At 38.4% G+C, this 22,511-nt stretch overlaps 1 protein-coding gene across 2 annotated transcripts in view; it reads right to left on the bottom strand.

Moving 5' to 3' along the window:
• Positions 1-22,511, bottom strand: part of ATE1 (arginyltransferase 1) — a 195,521-nt gene that overhangs the window by 134,926 nt on the left and 38,084 nt on the right. For both annotated transcript variants that reach the window (XM_012001067.1, XM_012001068.1), the window contains one exon: positions 2,960-2,992. In XM_012001067.1, the coding sequence (XP_011856457.1) occupies positions 2,960-2,992 (33 nt within the window). The remainder of the gene's footprint in view (positions 1-2,959; positions 2,993-22,511) is intronic.

Genomic DNA, 22,511 nt, shown 5'->3' with positions numbered 1-22,511 from the left:
TGCCAAATTATGGATGAAAGACTGCTACTCTCAGTCTCAGCCCCACAAAATTCATTCATTCGTTCATTCACTCATTCAACAAATATTTATTGACTCAGTGCCTACTATGTTCTACATATACTAAGAATGAAAACAAGAAAACAAAAAAAACAGGGTCCTCTCTCAATGAGCTTACATTTGAGAGATGTCAACTGTTAAGATTTACTGAGAAGTATCTTTGCCATTGGTGAGTAACAGCCTTAAATTGCTACTTGCCCCAGTAAAGTGGACATCAAGCTCAAGCCTCCTTATTGGTCCCTGTATAGGAAAGCCAACCCAGCCTAATTGCCTTCTGCTAAAAACCCTTATTCCTGTTCATTCCTCTAAGCTTTTGCTAAAATGAGAGCACAGCATTACACATTATCAACATTATCTCATCTAAGCTCCTGCCAGCCCCTTTTTTCCAAGGTTAGACGCTGTTTCCACATCAAATCAAAGAGACTCCCCTGATGTACATCTATCAAACACTGATTACAAGAAGCATTACCAAAAAGCTACCAATGCACCTCTACCTACTGTGGGCCCTTTACTGGAAAAGTAAAGGATAAAACAGCACTTTGTAGTTGTTAACATTTTATGCAGCTCCTTTCTACTTTTCTGTGCACTTAAATTGTTTTAAACTGAGATCTGCATGTATAATTTTGCATCACGCTTTTACCTCTCAATATATCAAATGTATTTTATATGTGTTATTCATCAATATATACTCATGAACACATATACACAATCTCCATTTTAATGGTTGTAGGGTGGTCTATCATATGGCTGTGTCATAATTTATTTGACCTGTTCCTGTTGTACATTTAGATTGTTTACAGTTTTTTACCGTTATAAATAATGCTGTCATAAACATTTTAATGCAAGTTTTGTCCCCATCTTTGATGAACTCTCTGACAGTGATTCTTGGAATACAATTACTCAACCACAGGTATGGATGTATATAAAGCTTTTAGTGTATGTGACCAAACTGCTTCCTAGAAAGGATGAAGTTCATAAACATCCCATCTCATTATATCTTGTCAAGCATTCACTTAAAAAATAAGATATCTTGATAGGTTAAAAAAAAAATTGTAGACCACTGTCATTTTAAACTACATTTCTTTTATTATTAATAGGATTGAACATTTAACACACATTTATTACCATTTGTATTTTATCTTATCAATTACCTGATAAAAATCCAACCAAATTTTATGAAAAAGAAATTCATATTGCTTCTAAAAGATCATTACAGTAAGTAAAACCCTTTCATCATACTTTACCCAAGTTACCTTTTAGCTACATTTGTTTTCATGTACAAAATTATGAGTCTTTACATAATCAAATTAATTTTTTCACTCTGTTTTTTGATACTTTCCATTGCTTTTGAAGTGAGAAAGTGCTTCCATAACTATAGGGCAGGCTATAAAACTTACATTGTTTTCAACTTTTTATGGTTTGGTTTTCACTTTACACCTAACTCTTAATTAAAATTCTATCTGCCAGACACTGTGCTCAGTGTTTGCCACAGATCATCTCATTTAATTTTAATATCCCTATAAGTATTATTATCTCTGTTCTTAGATCAGGAAAAAGGGCTCAGGAGTCAATGACTTGCCCATGGGCTACTCAGGCCTCTCTCATTTCAAAGCCTAGGCTCTTTCCACTATACCATTCTGCTTCCCCGTTGATCCTGGATACTTAGACAATGTGACCAAGTCTGGAAGGGACTACCCCCACTGGTCTGGTCCATTTCTCCTGGTGACCACTCAGCTGGCTACCACACGTTTCCAATGTGCCACTGTGGGCCACACCACATTATCAGCAGTAATAGTCTCAATAATCAAATAAAATGTTATAAAAGCAGAAATGGTCTCAGAAAGGACACGGTATTGAGGCTCAACCCTGAAAAGGAATATGATTTGAACAAGTTGGGAATGGGAAAAGCATAAAATGAAATAAACAATAGGCACAAAGGGAAGGACAAGTGCAAGGCAAGGAACAGAGTCTCATCGTGTGGAGCTGAAGCCTAAGAGGAGAACACAAAATAGTGCCATGATGTAACTAGCATAGTTTATAACTGCTCCCATTTCCATCACCTCATCTGAGAGGAATTGTTATTTGCATTTAAAAGATAAGAAAAATGAGGCTCAGGGCAGTTGTGATTTACCCAATGTCATATGGTTAGTAAGTGAAGGCAAGCTCTTACCCGGTTTTGGTTCTAAGTCCCACTACCTCTTCACATAACTCTGCTTCCACCCTTTCTCTACTTTCTTTTCCAAGTCTCAATGATCATCTACAAGTTCTTCTGCAACTGCAGCTCGTAACGATATCTAGTTCTCTAAATATCTAATAGTTTTTCTTTATCTCACAATTTTATCACTGGATTCTCAGTTTTACATTGAAAACCATGATGAGGATTAAATGAAAAAGTGAATGAAGAACCCAGAATATTGCCTTGTTACAATAGCAGCTCAAAAACTTTGCTCTTCTCTTGTCAATTCATGGATTTTAAAGTGCTCTCTCTAACTGAAACTTCCTTGAAGACAGCCTTTGCCTCTGATTTTTCCAGCTTTCTTTTAATACCATGGCAACTTATAGAACATAAGGCTGCTGTTAAACAAACAGGAGTAATGACGATACAACAAGGCTCTTTAAAATAAAGGACTGATTTCTCTCTACTTATTGAGAAAGAAAATATACTTAAAAAGAGGCAATAACCTGTCATGAAGGTGAAATGCTACTGATATAACTTCTAGAAACTTTTATCCAAAAAAAAAAAAAAAAGCGGGCAGTAACTCACTCCATTACTGTTATTGAAGAATATATGTGTCACACCAAAATGAGCACTCCTAAATTATCAAATAAATGCCTAATGAAAGATGTCAATAATGGTGTTCAATTACCAATTCTAATATTAAGGTCAGTGAGTAACTCTTACCTCCAAGGGTGAACTGCAAAGGAATCTTGTGAACTGCAGAGTCAAATTTGAACAGAATCCGTTTCATCCAGTAAATAAACAGCAAAAACAAACACAGAGAAAAAGAAAAAAATATTATACAATTTTCCAGTAAATCCACTTAAAGTGAACCCAAAGATTATAGAAAATTCATGCATCCATAAAATTCATCCAGAGAATAGAAAGGTTCAACCTAGTCCATAGGAGGCACCTAACTACTTGAATTCCTTTCAATAAACATTCTTAAAACTCTGTATAAAAGCACATAAAGCACAACAAATCAGTCCTAAAACAGTTTGCTTAAATTTTATCTCACAACTCCTACATAATAAAAACATCTTTTAAGGAAAAAAATCAGCAATCTTCCTGACCCTAAATTTGACAGGCAAAGTTCAGTAAATGCCAAGAGAAGAAGATACAAACCAATGAGGAGACCAAGAAAAGGGGAGAGGAAAGGCCAAGAGAGAGGTCAGGTGAGTGAGAATGAGAAGGTGAGGTTTTAGCTCCACAATCTGGCATCTCATCTGTGGTCTTTACCCTGTTCTGATCTTTCTCTTTTCTCAGTCCCATATCCCCTTCCTTCCTTCCTTCCTTCCTTCCTTCTTCCTCTCTCCCTTTCTCCGTTCTCTCTCACCTTTCTCTTTCTTTTTATGACACACATAGAGGAATATAGAATATCACCTGAAACTAAATGCTATATGATCAGCATTTAAATAAACAGATTATAGAGGGGGACAGAAACAAATGACAAAGCAAATTGTAGGATACCTCTGAAATGAGGACTGTCACATAACTTCATGCATACACATGATGGTAATTCATAATGTTTTCAGAGATGTTATTTACAGATTCAACATTTCAAATCCTTTGAGATTTACTGTAATAACACCCAAATAATACACACTCTTGATCTTTATAAATGCAAATTAACTACAATAAAACACAATGACAGGCCTGTTTCCAAGCACTCATGAACTTCCTCTCCACAACAAAGCTAGTACTCACAGGGAATACAAATAACTTGTATTCTCTTTTAGAGTTACACATTGAAATATTTATCAACGAAATTATAAGATATCTGGGATTCCCTTCATGATCATTGGAGAAGTAGGGAGAAAACTAAAATGTAGTAGTATAAAATAAAAAGACTAGCTGGGTGGGGTGGCCCATGCCTGTAATCCCAGCACTTTGGGAGGCCAAGGTGGGTGGATCACCCGAGAGAGGTCAGGAGTTCGACACGAGCCTGGCCAACATGGTGAAACTCTGTCTCTGCTAAAAATACAAAAATTAGCTGTGTGTAGTAGCAGGCGCCTGTAATTCCAGCTACTTGGGAGGCTGAGGCAGGAGAATTGCTGGAACCTGGTAGGTGGAAGTTGCAGTGAGCCAAGATCGTGCCACTGAACTCCAGCCTGGGCAACAAGGGCGAGACTCTGTCCCAAAAATAAAAAACAAATAAAACAGACTAGACATGATATTAAATGAATGAGGACAAGAGATTAGGGTTCATCACCTGATTCTATCTACTTTGTAAATGTTTAAGGTTTTCTATAATAAGTTTTAAAAAGATATCACATACTCCCACCAAAAACACTAAATATATTCTTAGAATATCACTAATGCATACCAAAGCCATTCAATTAAATAGTATCATTTAGGCCCTAGTTGACAGTATATCAAAATGTAAACACTTCAGTAGGAAGCAAAAAAAAAAAAAAAGGAAAGAAAAGAAAAAAAATGCAAACAGTAAGAATTTTTTCTTAATTTATATATCAATATGCAGTTTGATTATATTAACTCTTAAGATAACTTTCTGAAAGTGCAAAGTATACCAAAATTTTAAGATTTCTTAATGCTGACATGAAGCAAATAATTTTATTGAAATTTAAAATGCAAGTTTTGTGGCCTTGGATTCTTTCATTGTAGCCCAACCTGAGACAATCTCTACCCTTCCTCCCAAGAATAAAAAGTGCCAGTTCAAAGCCTAGCCAGTTTTAACAGTGGAGAAAAATGAGGCATGGTAAATTTTGATTTTAAAATCAGAAATTTGATACTGAAGGGTTCTATACTTTTCCCCAAAAGTGAATGTTAATATTATACACATACTTTTGAATTTATAAGCAAGTCATGTTCAGTAGTAATTGATGCATTAATTAGGATGGAAGTTACTTTAAATAACAATGAAGACAAGAATATAAATGCTGTCTACAAAAACTAATGTCTCCTTGAAGTTCCAACAGTTTATACACATTTTTGGCATGTGTATATGTCCAACATTTGTGTCACAGCTTTTTCAAAACAGACCTAAAAAATTCTCACCCTGCTTGAAGCCGCCAAAATGTGAAATACATAAGTAAAAGTTTTCAATCCTAAAGCAGTAAAAACAGAATAACAAATCACAAGACACACATTGACACTCCTATTCCCACAACATGAAAAAGATTTCAAAAAATGCCATCTCTTTATTAGTGCATCAGTAAAACCCATTGTTTTTTCACTTCAGTTACTTAGTAAATTCTTTCATAATGAAACTGTACATATTATATTCAGTAGAAATGGTAATACTTTGAAAAAACAATTATAAAAAATGAGACTGCAAAATACATTTTCTATATACACTGCAATTGAAAGTAGAAATAGATTCCTTAACAATCACTACCATGATGTCTGATCAGTATTAAAAAGGACTGTGGCTCAATTTTGCTATGAACCTAAAACTACTAAAAAGTAAAGTCTATTAAAAAAAAAAAAAAGACTATGGCCGCACACAGATGGTAGCACACATTAATATCATTTGTCTGATATGACTATATTAATAGGACTACTTAATAATAAATAATGGGTAAAGTTAGTAGTTAAGAGAAAGATCCTTTTCAAAATACTTGGGCGTAATAAATAAAAAATATAATATGTTTTACAAAATATCTGATTCTGCAGATGGGCATACAATTTTATCATTCTAATAACAATCAGAGGTTAACATAGCCATATTCTTTATCTCCCTATGTACCCACTTTTAAAGATTACTTTTAGGAAGTCTCTTGATTTAACATAGCTGACTAAAGGAATAACTTGCATATTTGGCTTTTTAAACTTAACAGCTAAGATTCCTGTTTGTAACAATATTAGTAACACTATCAATTTGATTCACTTGATAAAATTTATAAAAATTCTAAATGCCAATTATTCTGTCAGGTCTTGAATTTTTAAAAAAATGTAAGAATTATGGTCTATATTTAGAATCCAGGCATAAAAGGCATCAGTACCATTTTTGAAATCCTTTAGGCCTCTAAAAAGAAAAAGGATACACACAGACAGCGCTCACACTCCACAGCTTCTTACTGACCTTGCTTTTCTTGAAGTATTCTCACTTACCAAGCCTGGTACCATTGTTCTAGTCATCATCTGCAGCCTGACTCATAACATAATCCTTTCTCATTCCCTCCAAAGAAGCACTTAATGCTTACCGAAATTTTCTAAACCATTTTCCAAGTGCACAAAATTGTAGTTAGACCTCCTATTAGTTACAATCAGTAAGTTCTTTTTCTAAGTACAGGGGTGGTGGGAATAAGGACCAAAGAAAACACATTGCTAATTTTGTCAAAAGATCCTAGCAATTTGGATGTAATGACTTCCTTTTTGGTGAGTTTAAAAAAAAAAAAAAAGGTCCCAGAAAAATAGTAATTATTTTCTCTTTGTAATATAAACTATTCAACAGATAATTCAAGACACTTTGTTCCTGAAATGCCTTATCTGTTTAATAAGTAACCGTGGTTAAATTCCTATCTTTTAAAGAAAAAGGAGACACTCAACACCAAAAGGCAAATTTTACAAAGATAAATCACATTTTTTTTCCTAACCCAAGGAACATCAGTGAGGTGTGTCTCTATTTGCCAAAGTAAAATTCCAAATCTTATAACTAGTCATATCAATTATCCAAAATTTCCTCACACTAACAATATACACTTCCGGTTGTATTTCCTGGGCCTTTCACTTATTGTACTCTACTTCCACCTACTGTCCTATAATTTATCAGGGGACAGGGCTGATTATTTTAAGTTATAATCTAATAAAACCTTTATTTAAAAATTTTGCAATTATCAGTCTAAATTACACCTCAATGTAAAATACTAAATTCTTCTATCAGGGATTTGGAAGCCTTAAATCAGTTATGACTCTAAATTATGTCAATGTAAATAACATTTTAGACTCCCTTCCCATCCCTGTCCAATTTCTGGCACATATTTACACTATAAATAACCAGTAGTTCTAAGGCAGTGCAAAACTAGGTTTTATATCAAGAATGTCTCTGATAAATCTACAACGCTAAGAAATTAATTTGACTACACAAAAGAAAAAAGTTTTGTTTCACATTTCATTGCAGACAAATAAAACCTTCAAAGCAGCCAAAAGACACAGCTAGCGCCCATTTAAAAAGTCATCGAAAGAATGAGAATTAAATCTGTATTTAACAAGGAGTAGAAACTAAGGTTTGAGAAGATCTTATTTAACCTATTAGTGGGGAGTAAAAAGGGCAGATTCAGGTAATTCCCTAAATTCATTTTTTATAGCTATTCTCTGTCCCAATTGTAAGCAATGTACCTGAAAGGGCTGTTTGTGCTACGTCTTCTGATTACACTTGGCACCTTAGACATTAAGCTTCAAAACATCTTAAAAGATGACAACAAGGCCAGGCACGGTGGCTCACGCCTGTAATCTCAGCACTTCGGGAGGCCAAGGCGGGCGGCATGAGGTCAGGAGATGAAGACCACGTTGGCTAACACAGTGAAACCCCATCTCTACTAAAAAATACACAAAATTAGCCAGGCGTGGTGGTGGGTGCCTGTAGTCCCAGCTACTCTGGAGGCTAGGCAGGAGAATGGAGTGAACCCAGGAGGTGGAGCTTGCAGTGAGTCAAGATCGAGCCACTGCACTCCAGCGTGGTGACAGAGCGAGACTCCATCTCAAAAAAAAAAAAAGACAACAAAAATATTATTTACACTCTAACATAGTTAAACCTTTGTCTTCTGAAGCATTACATCTCCTTTTTTGCCCGAGGATTAGAATCTTACTAGGTCTACCCACTTGAGTTATTTAGGCCTTGGGGTTGGGGTTTGTTTTTTGTTGTTGCTCTTTTTGAGATGAAGTCTCATTCTTGTCCCCTGGGCTGGAGTACAATGGCACGACCTCGGCTCGCTGCAACCTCCACCTCTCAGGTTCAAGCGATTCTCCTGCCTCAGCCTCCTGCGTAGCTGGGATCACAGGCGCCTGCCACCATGCCCGGCTAATTTTTGTATTTTTAGTAGAGACAGGGTTTCACCATGTTGACCAGGCTGATCACGAACTCCTGACCTCAGGTGATCCGCCCACCTCAGCCTCCCAAAGTGCTGGGATTACAGGCGTGAGCCACCGTGCCCAGCCGGGCCTTGGTTTTTGATGTGTAAAAGGATTTCAGCCAACCCACCTTCCCCAGATGGTATCCTGTGGCATGGCAGGCTCCTAAGACACTCTCTAAAAAACGATTCCATGGCCACGTAAGTTTAGGAAATGCTCTTAAACTTACGAGCTACACTGATATATTAAAGGCTCTGCACATTCCTGTATTTATAAAACAAAAAACTCTTCTACTTCAGCCTCAGTCAAGTGCTTCCCAAAGTTACATGCCTAGAGATTTTTGTTTTTAATTTCATATAATATCTATTAACATTCCACAGAATCCATTTTCCACAAAGCTCATTTTAGGCAACACTGGTCCCTACCAGCTCTAACTTGTTTTCCTTAATCTGTACTTACTAGAATTGCTCACTGAAAACACTCAGTGTGGCGCTCTCAAAAATGGCAGAAAATCCAATACTATCAATGAATTATTCACCCTCTTTTTCCCCCGTTTAAGAGATCTGGTCCCTACCCAATAATATTCCTGGTGATATTATGGGCAAATGCTCAAAGCAATGCCACAGACGTACTATAATAAAATGCCTCTTGAAAATTCTAGTATCTGCCCAGAATCATAAAAGCCCATAAAACACTAATATACAGAGCTAGTTATAAATGTTTTGCTCTAAATGTTGATTTCAAAGTTTGCTAAAACACATCCTAATTAATGAGCTACTTCAATAAATATCCTTTTACTATTTTTTGCAGCTTTCTCCCTAATTTCTAACAGCAACAGGGATTTGGGTTGTAGTTAGGTTATTCACTAATATCTACCTCTTATATCCACTATAATAATCATCATATATTTTATAAATAGTAGAAATGGTGGCTCTATACTTATTAACATCAATGATATCCATATAAACTTGTTAAAATATCATTTATTTACTACCTTCAAGCCTAGTTTGTTTCTAAAATTAAACTGTTAAGTTTGCAATATGAATCTATAAAATCCAGATAACAGTATAACAATTCTGTATCTTAAAGAGCTATAGTCAAAAAGAACGGAATCTTTAAAAATTGTGTTGCTTTTCAACATTATCAGCAGCAAACAAAATCACCATAACAGAGTTCATATAAAAACACAAAGAAGAACAGGTTCTTGGCAAAGTCATCAAACAGAACACCCACCAAAGAAAGACTCCGGTGCTGGTGGCATTCTGTGCTGATTTCAGAATCCTTTGCTCCTCTAACAGGAAGATAATTTGCCATAGGACCCTAATGACCTAAGGCCTGTGTGTTAATTGCATTAAATAAATACCAGCACCAAATACTAAAACATCTCATAAGAAGTATGGAAATAATTTTACAAGTATGTTTAAGAGAAAAAACGCCTTCTGGTTTTTGAAAGTAAACACTGAGGCCGAAATTTTATACAAGAGCAATCTTTAAATCACTTGCTGACATTCTTGATCTGCAAGCTGAGTGTTTAGAAATGTACCAAAACTCAAAGTTTTTCAATATTAGATTCTTCCAAAATAATATTTTCCTAGGTATGGAGTATAGTTATTTCCAGGTTGGGAAAAGATATTTAGAAAAAAAAAAAAAAAATATATATATATATATAGATAGATCTCAAAAGACTCGTATCAGAGAATATAGAGAACTCTCTCAGTCAATAAGGAAAAAACACAAGAACCTAACTTTAAAAAGGTAGGGGGGCAAACTCTTAAAGACTTAACAAAACGGAACATATTCAAATGGCCAATAAATACATAAAAAGTTCCCTATTTAGACATCAGCAAATAGCAAATTAAAACCCCAATACAAACACTACCATCCACCCACCAGAAAGGCTAAAACTAAAGCATCAGACAACGCCGTATATTGATGAGGATGTGGGACAACGAGCATGTTTATATGGTACAAGCACTCTGGAAAACTGGCCACATTTCTATAAATGCTGAAGATGTTTACCCTATGGCTGAGCAGTGTAACTCCCAGGTATATATCTAAGACAAATTAGTGTTACGTCCATCAGAAGATACGTACAAGAATGTTCACAGCAACTTTATTCATAACAGGCAAAAGCTGTCAACAACACATATGCCCAGCAATAATAGATTAATAAATAGTGCTGTATCCACACAATGCAATACTACATAGCACTGAAAGAAAACTGCTGCTATATGCCACATGGATTTCACACAGAATGTTAAGTAAGACAGGAGAGTGTATGCTGTATGATAAATTTATATGAAGCTAAAGGACAGGCAGAATTAATCTACAGTGATAGAAGGGTAGTTAACCTCTGGGTAGGAAAATACTGACTGGGAAGGGCCATGAGGGAGCCTTCTAGCATGCTGAAAATGTTCTCTCTTAATCTGAGCAGTGACTATAAGAGCATATACATAAGTAAAAATTTGGCCAGGCGCGTTGGCTCATACCTGTAATCCCAGCACTTTGGGAGGCCAAGGCAGGCAGACTGCTTGAGGCCAGGAGTTCGAGACCAGCCTGGTCAACACGGCAAAATCCTGTCTCCACTAAAAATACAAAAATTAGCCGGGCATGGTAGTACACGCCTGGAATCCCAGCTTCCTGGGAGGCTGAAGTACGAGAACTGCCTGAACTCAGGAGGCAGAGGTTGCAGTGAGCTGAGATCGCGCCACTGTGCTCCAGCCTGGGCGACAGAGCGAGACTGTGCCTCAAAAAAAAAAAAAAAAAAAATCAACAAGCTATACACCTAAGATTTATGCACTTTACTACACTATAAACTTAAAAATTAATTTTAAAAAAGAATATAAAAAGAAGAAAAAACTGTATAGTTCCACCTGGGGATTTTTCCTAAAATCAGTGAAAGCACACAATTTGACAGCTAAGATATATCTTAGCAATTATCTAGTCCACCTCTTTTACATACTGAGATCCAAAATTGTTACATTACCATCAGAACCTCAAAACCTTTTCCAATCTATGGTTCCCCTTCATTATACCAAGGACTTAACAATACCATTAATCAGAACTCAACAAGAAAGCAATAAAATCCAGAGATACCAACAAGAAGAGTCTCAGCTTAACTAAAATAAGGTGACAAATAGTTGTTTAGGTAACAAGAAAAGAGTAAGTCTACAACAAAATACACAATTTTACGATACTGAAAAATTCAGCTAACAAACGGCAAAAAGCATAGGTAGGGATTTTTTTTTAAAAACTTTCACAAGCAACAGAAATCATCAAGAAGACAGATGCCACCATGACTTGTGTTCCTGCCTCGTCAGGGTCCCGGATGTTTTTTGAAAACATCAGGTACTCTCCCATCTACCTAAAATGTACTTCCCTCAGCCATGCACAAAGTGCATGCTCTCTGTAGAGGTGTCTGTCGAAGAGCTTCCCTTACCTGAGCCTCTTCCTGATATCCTTATCTACTCTCATCTTCCACCACTCTATCCCTTCACATATCTAGCACACATTACTCTGGCACTATATTGCATACTTACTATTTATCCTCCTCTCTAGCACATAGTCTCCCTGAGGGCAAGAACTTTATCTTGTTCCCTATACTACATCTTCAGTCCAAAACAATGCCTGGCACAAAGTAGAGACTCAAATATTTGCTACTTAAATGTCTACATGCATTCAATTACTCGTGAATTCAATGAATAAATGCATCCATTCATTTGTGAATGGGAGTAATTCATCAATGAGTAAATGAATATTCATAATCATTTCTTTCTCCCATGTCTCTTCACAGCCTCTGGATACGCTATAGAATGAAGTCATCTGGTCATGGAGAGACTCCATAAACAGAGAGAAGCAGTCACCATAAGGAAGACCCAGTAATGCTGAAGTAAAAACCTGTCCCCTTCTTGTTAGACCTTCTTGGGAACATCCATGTCCTCCAAGCACTAGCTTCCTGCAGAAGAACTTCCAGCACATACCATTTGTAAGAAGCAAGGAATACCTACCAAGAAATATGGAGAACAAAACCAGGTATCACTAAAACTACACTAAGCTAGGCAAAATCATTCAATTTAACCTTCAAAAATTGGGTGTCTTCCAAAAATCCAAATAACATAAATTAGGGATAAACAGAAAATACCACAAAACCAAGAAATCAAAATTAGCAGGAAACCACAATAAAGACAATATTTGTTTTTAATGCCATCTGGCCAAAGTAATAAAAATGGAATATGGTATTAGCTATTTGATTATTAAGAATGACTATATTAACATAAACATATTGATAATGGTTACACGTACTGCTTGCATAACCTACCAGACCAATTGATTTAAAGCAAGTTTGAATATGCCCACATCTTGTCAGGTACATGTATTTCTAATAATTTTTAACATTTTAACATCAATGCAATGCTATGAAAAGACACTTACAGGCTGGGCGCGGTGGCTCACGCCTGTAATCCCAGCACTTTGGGAGGCCGAGGCGGGCGGATCACAAGGTCAGGAGATCGAGACCATCCTGGTTAACACGGTGAAACCCCGTCTCTACCAAAAATACAAAAAAATTAGCTGGGCGTTGTGGCGGGCGCCTGTAGTCCCAGCTGCTGGGGAGGCTGAGGCAGAGAATCGCGTGAACCCAGGAGGCGGAGTTTGCAGTGAGCCAAGATCGCGCCACTGCACTCCAGCCTGGGCAATACAGGGAGACCCTGCCTCAAAAAAAAGACAAGACAAGACACTTATTATTTTAAATTTTATTTGTTGGCTAAAATGTGCAAGAACTAAACATGTCTTATTCATCTATGCATCCCTCGTATCTAGCACAGTGAATGGAACATGCCCCAATTTAAATGATTATATGACTGCTTGAATAGAAGAATCGCATTCTTCCACACTCCAGGAAAAAGTAATATGAAAGCCATTATAAATTTTTGAGCTATTTCTGGGAAAAAAGTCACATAAAAGCCAACAAACATATATACATATAATATATATATACAAATATTTAGAGACCTATACAAATATATTCCCTATTTTTACATATTCTTAAGGCAGAATTATACTCTGGATAAATAACCATATGTAATACATGTTTTACTTTTATAATTAACTACTACTGACTAGATGAAAATCAACTGCTTTTTAATCATACAGGCAGTTACCTAAAATTATTTGGCATATAAAATGAATGACCACAGTGAAAACACAAACTTTCCTTGTTTAGACTAGCCATCAAAAGGTACTATTGTTCACTTGTCAAGTGATTACCAGAAGGTCATAAAACTTGATGCTCTTCAGTTTTAATGGGAAAAACAGACCTAAAACACAAAAGCGAAAGACAAATGGCACTCACAGCAAAGTTGTTCCTATCACATGAGCTTTGCACTCACTAAAATGTGCTTAACTCGTTGTACGTAAATTGCTCAACACTCTCACTCAGGAAATTAAAAGCAGCTTTTACTTATTATAGGAGAACAACTGTCAAAAGCTTATGACATCATTTGAATTTTCCTTTTTGCTTCATGTCACAAGTTTCAAGAACACTATTTTCTTCCCAAGTAGCTTTCAATTTGGCAACAACTGAAATTCTCTCTCCAGCTGTTTTTTAAAAGTAGTCAACTCAGCTGCTCATTCATTCAAAACATGTTCACTGGGCTTCTACTCCATTCCAGACACTCTGCTGGGCATTGTGTATTTCTTCAGACTCTTGTATGTAGTATTTTTATACGTCAGTGTAACAAGCACAAAGTAATGCTATGGATTACAGTACCCCAATATAGCTAATTTATCAAAACAAGAGATCTGCTCCTGTATGAACAAGAAGCTCTACCACTAGAATAAAAAAACAGGACAACTATAGTTCTTTTGTCTCCAGTTCCAGGTAAAGCAATTAAGAAATACATATATATTAATAGAAACTAGGCACCATAGCGTGACTGTAGTCCTAGCTACTCGGGAAGCTGAGGCAGGAGAATCACTTGAGCCCAGGGATTCAAGGATATAGTGCACAGTGATCATAACACTTACAAATAACCAACTGCACTTTAGCCTGGGCAACATAGTGAGATCCTGTCTCTTAAAAAAAAAAAAAAAAAAAGGAAAGAAAATCATAAATAAATCTTTTCCCAAATGATATCTTTTACAGGTTTTATGTGGTATAATAGATGAATCAACATATTAAAAATTCTTTACAGGTTTTTTTTGTTTTGTTTTGTTTTGTTTTTAAGGAGTCTCACTCTGTCGCCCAGGCTGGAGTGCAATGGAGCGATCTCGGCTCACTGCAACCTCCACCTCCTAGGTTCAAGCAATTCTCCTGCCTCAGCCTCCTGAGTAGCTGGGACAACAGGCACATGTCGCCACGCCCAGCTAATTTCTTTTGTATTTTAGTAGAGACAGGGTTTCACCACATTGCCCAGGATGGTCTCACAACTCCTGAGCTCAGGCAATCTGCCCACCTCGGTCTCCCAAAGAGCTAGGATTATAGGCGTGAGCCACCACGCCTGGCCTACAGGTTTTATGTGGTATAAAAGGATAAATTAAAATATTAAAAATTCTCAAAGATTAAAATTATATGTTGATAAATCAAACTGAGTGGTTTTGAATATTACTTTTTTCTTTGACTAGACTGATTTTAATATTAAAATTTAAAATATATGTCCTTTTAATTCAGACAAATATTTGAATTAAAAAGAAAAAACAACCAAGAAAAATATAATTTCATGTGCAAATGCTGACTGGGTAACCAGAAGGATCACTTACTTGCCCTTGACCTCAGTATCTTTGATAGTTCCTAATAACATCATCCAGACCTAGTAACAAAACTTCAGTCGATGATTATTTGGCCAAGCACCTTTACAAGTATAACCTTATGTAATTATCGCAACAAACTGTGTTGTAGGTCTTTCCCATGTTTACAAATGAGGAACCTGAAGTGAAGAGAGCTGAGCAATTGGGAACTTGCTGAAAGCCACACAGGTAGTAAGTAGAGGAGACAAGAGTTAAGGCAGAAATGACTAGTTAGAGTTCACATTTTCACCCTGGATGCTACTCAGCCTTCATGTCAACAATATCCTGACCCAAAATTATGGAACTGTGAACATACCAAGCACTGTTTGTAGTACTGATATCACCTTCACACCGTTCAATCCAAACAGTCTATCACTGGGCACATTTGTTCTCAGGCAGAAGGTTAATCAAGAACCAGCATCCATTTCATGCCAAGCATTCCATTTGACAGCTAACTTCCCATTTCATGGGCTTAATCCTCAACTTTCAGAAAACATTGTAAGTATGTTCAAATTAAATGTAATAATTATTGTTATATAAAGCTAAACCTTAAGCAGAGGTCAATTATCAAGCTACTCCAGAACTTCGGACATTCAAATCAAAGACAAAACCCAGAAAAAAACAATAAAGGTGAAAATGAGGACTCAAAAAAGGCACTTCCTAATGTTTATATTCCCAACTTACAGAAGAGTCCCACAAGCTCCTCTTCCCTCTTTCCTCTTGACTGTAACTTTACTAACAATAAACTTGGTGATCTAGTTTCCAAGCCAATAACCAATACTTCCAACCCTCCTTTATACCTGCTCTATTTTTCCCGTAACACCGCCTGCTAACCTACTATATAATTTACTGATGTATTATACTTATTGTTTAATAACTATCTCTGACCATTTTCCCCCAACCAAACCCCCAGAATGCAAGCTCCATGAGAGCAAGAGATCTTTATCTGATTTACTCACTGATTAAAGAGTTACCAAATGCCTCGACAGTACTTGACGTATAGCAGGTGCTCAATATTTTAACGAACATATTAAGAAATTACAAATTAGAAAGGGAAGAAATGCTAATACTAGACAAACTAACACAAGAATTGTCAGCAAGAAAGAGAAAGGATAAAGGGGACAACAGAGTAACTTTAGAGAGAAAAGCAGTGCATGGCACGCGGAAATACAACAAGAGCAGAAGAATATTCCTAGGAAAATACGAGAGCCATTATCAACAGGCAAGTCCTGCTCAGCATTCTGTTTGAGAAGGTGAGGAAGAACACAATACGTTTTGGGAACATTGTCATTTTAAATGATTAGAGTACATAATATCTCAGCAATAAAAACGCTTCCAATGCCTGGAAAATTTGCTTACAATGAACAATTCACTCACTGATGTCAGTCACTCCATATTTTAACTGAGGCCCACTTTAACTTTTTCCAATGGCAACATCATGTCTAGTATAAAAAGCACTGCAGACTGGGGCGCAGTGGTTCACGACTGTAATCCCAGCACTTTGAGAGGCCAAGGCGGGTAGATCAGTTGAGGTCAGGAGTTGGAGACCAGCCTGGCCAACATGGTGAAACCCCATCTCTACTAAAACTACAAAAATTAGCTGGGCGGGGCCAGGTGAGATAGCTCACCTGTAATAGTGATAGTCCTGTAATTCCAGCACTTTGGGAGGCCAAGGCAGGTGGATCACAAGGTCAGGAGATCAAGACCATCCTGGGAATGGTGAAACCTCATCTCTACTAAAAATATAAAAAATTAGCCGGGTGTGGTGGCGGGTGCCTGTAGTCCCAGCTACTCGGGAGGCTGAGGCAGAAGAATGGTACAAACCCGGAGGCAGAGCTTGCAGTGAGCCCAGATTGCGCCACTGCACTCCAGCCTGGGCGACAGAGCGAGACTCCGTGTCAAAAAAAAAAAAAAAAATAGCCAGCAGTAGTGGCAAACACCTGTAATCCCAGCTACTGGGGAGTCTGAGGCAGAAGAATTGCTTGAGCCTGGGAGGCAAAGGTTGCAGTGAGCCAACAGGGCACCACTGCACTCCAGTCTGAGTGACAGAGTGAAACCCTGTCTCAAAAACAAACAAACAAACAAAAAAACCAAAGCATTGCAATTTCAGGACATTGCTCTGCCACTAACTACTCATGTTACCTTAGGCAAATTAATTAATTCTTTAAATATGAGACATTCATCTATATAATCCTAAAATCCTTTCACCTCCAATGTTGTATGATGGTATGATTTTGTGATCTGAGACAAGTTTTAGGAAGTTACTGACCAAAAGGAACTTTGAGTTAAATGTTGGCTTGGCATAGTAGCTCATACATGTAATCTCAGCACTTTGGGAGGATCATTTGAGGCCAGGAGTTCAAGACCAGGCTGGGCAACATAGCAAGGCAAGGCCTCCTCTCAAAAAAAAAAGGGCCAGGTGTGGTGGCATATGCCTGTAGTGCCAGCTACTCAGGGGACCAAGGCAGGAGAGACTGCTTGTACCCTGGAGTTGAAGGCTGCAGTGAGCTATGACGACACCGCACTCCAGCCTGAGTGACAGAGCAAGAGCCTGTGTCAAACAATGAAAAGGAGGGAGGAAGGGAAAAGAGGGGAGTGGAAGGGAGAGAAGAAAGAGAAGGAAAGAAAGATGAATATTTCCAGTGCTAGTTTTAACTGCATCCCTTTGGATCTCCCCAAAAAGGAACATGCTTGGGATGTAACAGTGTCTCTCTCCAATAGTAAATGATTGAAAAGCTTTGGTCATTTAACTACTATTAGTAACAAATGTCTTGTCACAGACCTTGGGACAGACTACAATGCACAAGTGTGCCCTGACTTAGGAGTTGCTTAAAGAAACTGGCTTCCTTGATCGAATTATATAAATAATTGCCTAAGCTCTCTACTTTATTCAAGTAAGTTAGCCGGGCTTTAAAAAATAAGCTTCAGGCCAGGCACGGTGGCTCAAGCCTGTAATACCAGCACTTTGGGAGGCCGAGGCAGGTGGATTACCTGAGATCCGGAGTTTAAGACTAGCCTGGCCAACATGGTGAAACCCTGCCTCTACTAAAAATACAATATCAGCCAGGTGTGGTGGTGCACGCCTGTAATCCCAGTTACTCGGGAGACTGAGGCATGAGAATCGCTTGAACCTGGGAGGCAGAGGTTGCCGTGAGCCCACATGGTGCCACAACATTCCAGCGTGGGCAACAGAGTGAGACTCCGTCTCAAAAAAAAAAAAAAAGAGGCCGGGTACGGTGGCTCACGCCTGTAATCCCAGCACTTTGGGAGGCTGAGGCAGGCGGATCACGAGGTCAGATCAAGACCATCCTGGCTAACATGATGAAACCCTGTCTCTATTAAAAAACACAAAAAATTAGCCTGGCGTGGTGGTGGGCACCTGTAATCCCAGCTACTCGGGAGGCTGAGACAGGAAAATGGCATGAGCACAGAAGGCGGAGCTTGCAGTGAGCCAAGATCACACCACTGAACTCCAGCCTGGGCGACAAGAGTGAGATTCCATCTCAAAAAAAAAAAAAAAAAATTGCCTAAAGCATTTCAAAATGTGGCCGGGCGCAGGGGCTCACACCTGGAATCCCAGCATTTTGCAAGGCCAAGGCAGGCAGACGGATCACCTGGGGCCAGAGTTCCTGACCAGGTTGGCCGACATGGTGAAACCCTGTCCCTACTAAAAATACAAAAATTAGCCGGGTGTGGAGTCACACGCCTGGAGTCCCAGCTACTTGGGAGGCTGAGGCATGAGAATCCCTTGAACCTGGGAGGTGGCTGTCGCAGCGAACCGAGATTGCACCACTGAACTTCAGCCTCGGCAACAGAGGTAAAGACTGTCTCTAAATAAATAAATAAATATTAAATAAATATTAAAACGTTTCAAAATGTTCGGATCTTACTCTCATTCTAATTCTGTTAATTATATGCCAGAGTTAAATATTTATAAAATACAGGTTCACTATCCCTAATCCAAAAATCTTAAATCTAAAAGCTCCAATGGGCATTTCCTTTGACTGTCATGTTGGCACTCAACAAGTTTCCAATCTTGGAGCATTTTTGGATTTCAGATTTTCACATAAGCTATACTCAACCTGCAGCACCAGCAGGTTCTCAGGTGGCACTGCTTTGCTCAACATCATTTCGTTATAACTTCAACGAGTTTGAGACCAGCTCGGGTAACATAGCAAGATCCTGCTTCTATAAAAAATAAAAAACAAGAAACAAAAATACGTTGATGATTTAAAAAAAAAAAAAAAAACCCCGCCTCCTGGCCAGGGCTACTGTCTATATGGAGCTTGCAATTCCCCCCACGTCTGCGTGGGTTTGCTCTGGGTCTTCCAGTTTCCTCCCACATCTCACAGGTGTGCACGTTAGGTTCACTGGCATGTCTACATGGTCCCAGTGTTAGTGTGGGTGTGTGCCTGAATATGCCCTGTGGTGGAACAGACTCCTATTCAGGGTGAGTGTCCAATCTGCGCCCTGAGCTTCCAGAATAGGCTGCAGCTCCCTGCCACCTGAACTGAAATCACTGGGTAATTATCTTACTTATGTTTATTAATCTTTCTTAAATGTATATATAGCTCACATTTATTTCAATGTTTAATATCAGAAGTGCTTTGGTTTTTATTTAGAAGTCTGGTGATGTTTTGTGATCAGAAATATGCTGCAGGAACTTAACTCCTGTTTACATCAATTGATCTAGGGTAAAACTGGTCTCCTTGTATGTCATTTCAGCTATGACTACAGTTTCCAAAAACTATTAATGACATTAAGTGAGAACTTACTGTGTATGCCTATATATGATTGTCTGGTCTTTGCATAATTGGAGAAAGTCAATTCTCTAATACACTGAAAAATTTTCTAAATATAAGTTATTACTTTCATATACAAAAATGTAAACCATTAAGAGGGAAAAAAATGAAGAAGAAAACTTCTCGAGATTAAAGTCCAGAAAATATTTAAATTCTTTAACAAGCAAAGAATCACTTGTAATTATCCTTTTAAGGCCTCAATGAAAATTACAATAAATGACAGAAAAAGAAGCCTTTATTCAAACTTCTTGGGCTGTGAACACACAACTTGCAGAGAGAGCTGAGCCAGGAGGAAAGAGCAAAGGGTTCTCGATCTACACCACCACCTGGTGGCAGAGTGAGACAGTGGCACAGGTTCCACAGTCTCCTTTCAAGCCTCCATGGGGTCAGAATGGACTCAGCACGACCTTTCCTTTCCACACTCATCGTCTAAACAAGTGAATATACATACATCTGAATATACAGATAACGATCCTCAAAATAAGCACCCCTCAGAAGTAGGTATCGCCTCCTATTTCCATCTCTCATAGGAAGTTCCTTGAACTAATTTAAAAAACATTATAGGCTGGGCACAATGGCTCACACCTATAATCCCAGTATTTAGCAGGTTGAGGCAGGAGGATCATGTGAGGCCAGGAGACCAGCCTGGACAACACAGCAAGATCCCCCTCTACAAAAATATTTAAAAATTAGCTGGGAGTGGTGACGTGCACCTGTAGTCCTAGCTACTTAGGAGGCTGAGGTGAGAAGACTGTTTGAGTCCAGGAGTTTGAGGTTACAGTGAGTTATGATCACACCACCTGCACTCCAGCCTGGGCAAAGGTGGAGGAGGAGGAGGAGGAGGAGGAGGAGGAGGAGGAGGAGGAGGAGGAGACGGCGGAGACGGAGGAGATGAAGAAGACAAAGACGTGCACCTGTAGTCCTAGCTACTTAGGAGGCTGAGGTGAGAAGACTGTTTGAGTCCAGGAGTTTGAGGTTACAGTGAGTTATGATCACACCACCTGCACTCCAGCCTGGGCAAAGGTGGAGGAGGAGGAGGAGGAGGAGGAGGAGGAGCAGGAGGAGGAGGAGGAGACGGCGGAGACGGAGGAGATGAAGAAGACAAAGACGACGAAGAAGAAGAAGATGAAGATGAAGAAGAAGAAGAAGAAAATAAAATAGATGGCAATGGATTATAGCACTTCATATAAGGCCATGAGCCTACAATGCTATCAAAAGGAAAAAAGATGGTGGGAGGTAGGGAGTTGTGAATACAGAGAGAAATTTCTTCATTACAGAGAAACAGAATTTCAGCTAGTAAGTGTAGAAACAATAATACAATTAGACAAATCACCGTTTTGCTACCTCTCCCACCTCTCCATAATAACTACTCAGGCAAGGATCATCAAAGGATGCTAAAACAAATGGACAACAGGTTATTGGGAAAGAGGTTATTCCTCCTACCTCAGAAATATTATCACAGTAAGGGTACAACATGCCCTTAAAATGAGAAGATCTAATTACGAAGAGAAAAATATAAGAATAATAAAGAGGCTGGGCGTTGTGGCTCGCGCCTGTAATCCCAGCACTTTAGGAGGCCAAGGTGGGCGGATCATGAGGTCAGGAGATCGAGACCATCCTGGATAACACGGTGAAACCCGTCTCTACTAAAAACACAAAAAATTAGCCGGGCGTGGTGGCGGGCGCCTGTAGTCCCAGCTACTCTGGAGGCTGAGGCAGGAGAATGGCGTGAACCCGGGAGGCGGAGTTTGTTACTGTTGATCTTGGAGTGAGCCGAGATCGTGCCACTGCACTCCAGCCTGAGTAACAGAGCAAAGACTCCATCTCAAAAAATAAATAAATAAGTAAAATAATAATAAAGAGAGCTGATTAAGCAAACCAAGTGACAATAGACTTAAATGTCCCTCATCACAAATGAAGGACAACCGACATTACATGCTGCTTGATATGATACAGTAAAACAGTAAGACTGGCACAACCCCTAGAGGAAACTGACAATATGGAAAAAGCTGAACATCTGCACACTCTATGACACAGCATTTCTATTTGGCATACATCAAACAGAAATGTGTCCATATGTTTACTAAAAGATATGTATAAGGATATACTTATGCAGCATTTTTCACAGCAGCCTCATACCAGGAACTACTAAAATTCCCACCAACAGCAGAAAGGGATAAATTCTGGATTAGTCATACATAAAACACTACACAGCAATGAAAGTGAACAATCTACTACAACAGGCAAAATAATACAGATGACTCACACTACCATAATGTTGGCCAAACACCACCACACTCAAAAGAGTGGGATTCTACTTACATTAAGTATAAAACGGGCACAACTAATCTGTAGTTTTACAAGTCAAGAGAATACTGGTATGATGGAAAAGAACAAACAGGGGCTTCTGAGGAGTTAGTAATAATCGATTTCTTTTTTCTTTTTTTTGGAGGACAGAGTATCATTCTGTCACTCAGTCTAGAGTTTAGTGGCATCATCTCAGCTCACGGCAACCTCCGCGTCCCGGGTTCAAGCGATTCTCCCGCTTTAGCCTGCTGAGTAGCAATTTCTTAATCTAAGAGGTAGTTACACATGTGAGTTCAATTTGTGAAATTTCA

Source organism: Mandrillus leucophaeus, unplaced genomic scaffold, assembly GCF_000951045.1.
Source record: "Mandrillus leucophaeus isolate KB7577 unplaced genomic scaffold, Mleu.le_1.0 Scaffold65, whole genome shotgun sequence".
Lineage (NCBI taxonomy): Eukaryota > Metazoa > Chordata > Mammalia > Primates > Cercopithecidae > Mandrillus > Mandrillus leucophaeus.
This window is presented reverse-complemented; position numbering and strand designations above follow the sequence as displayed.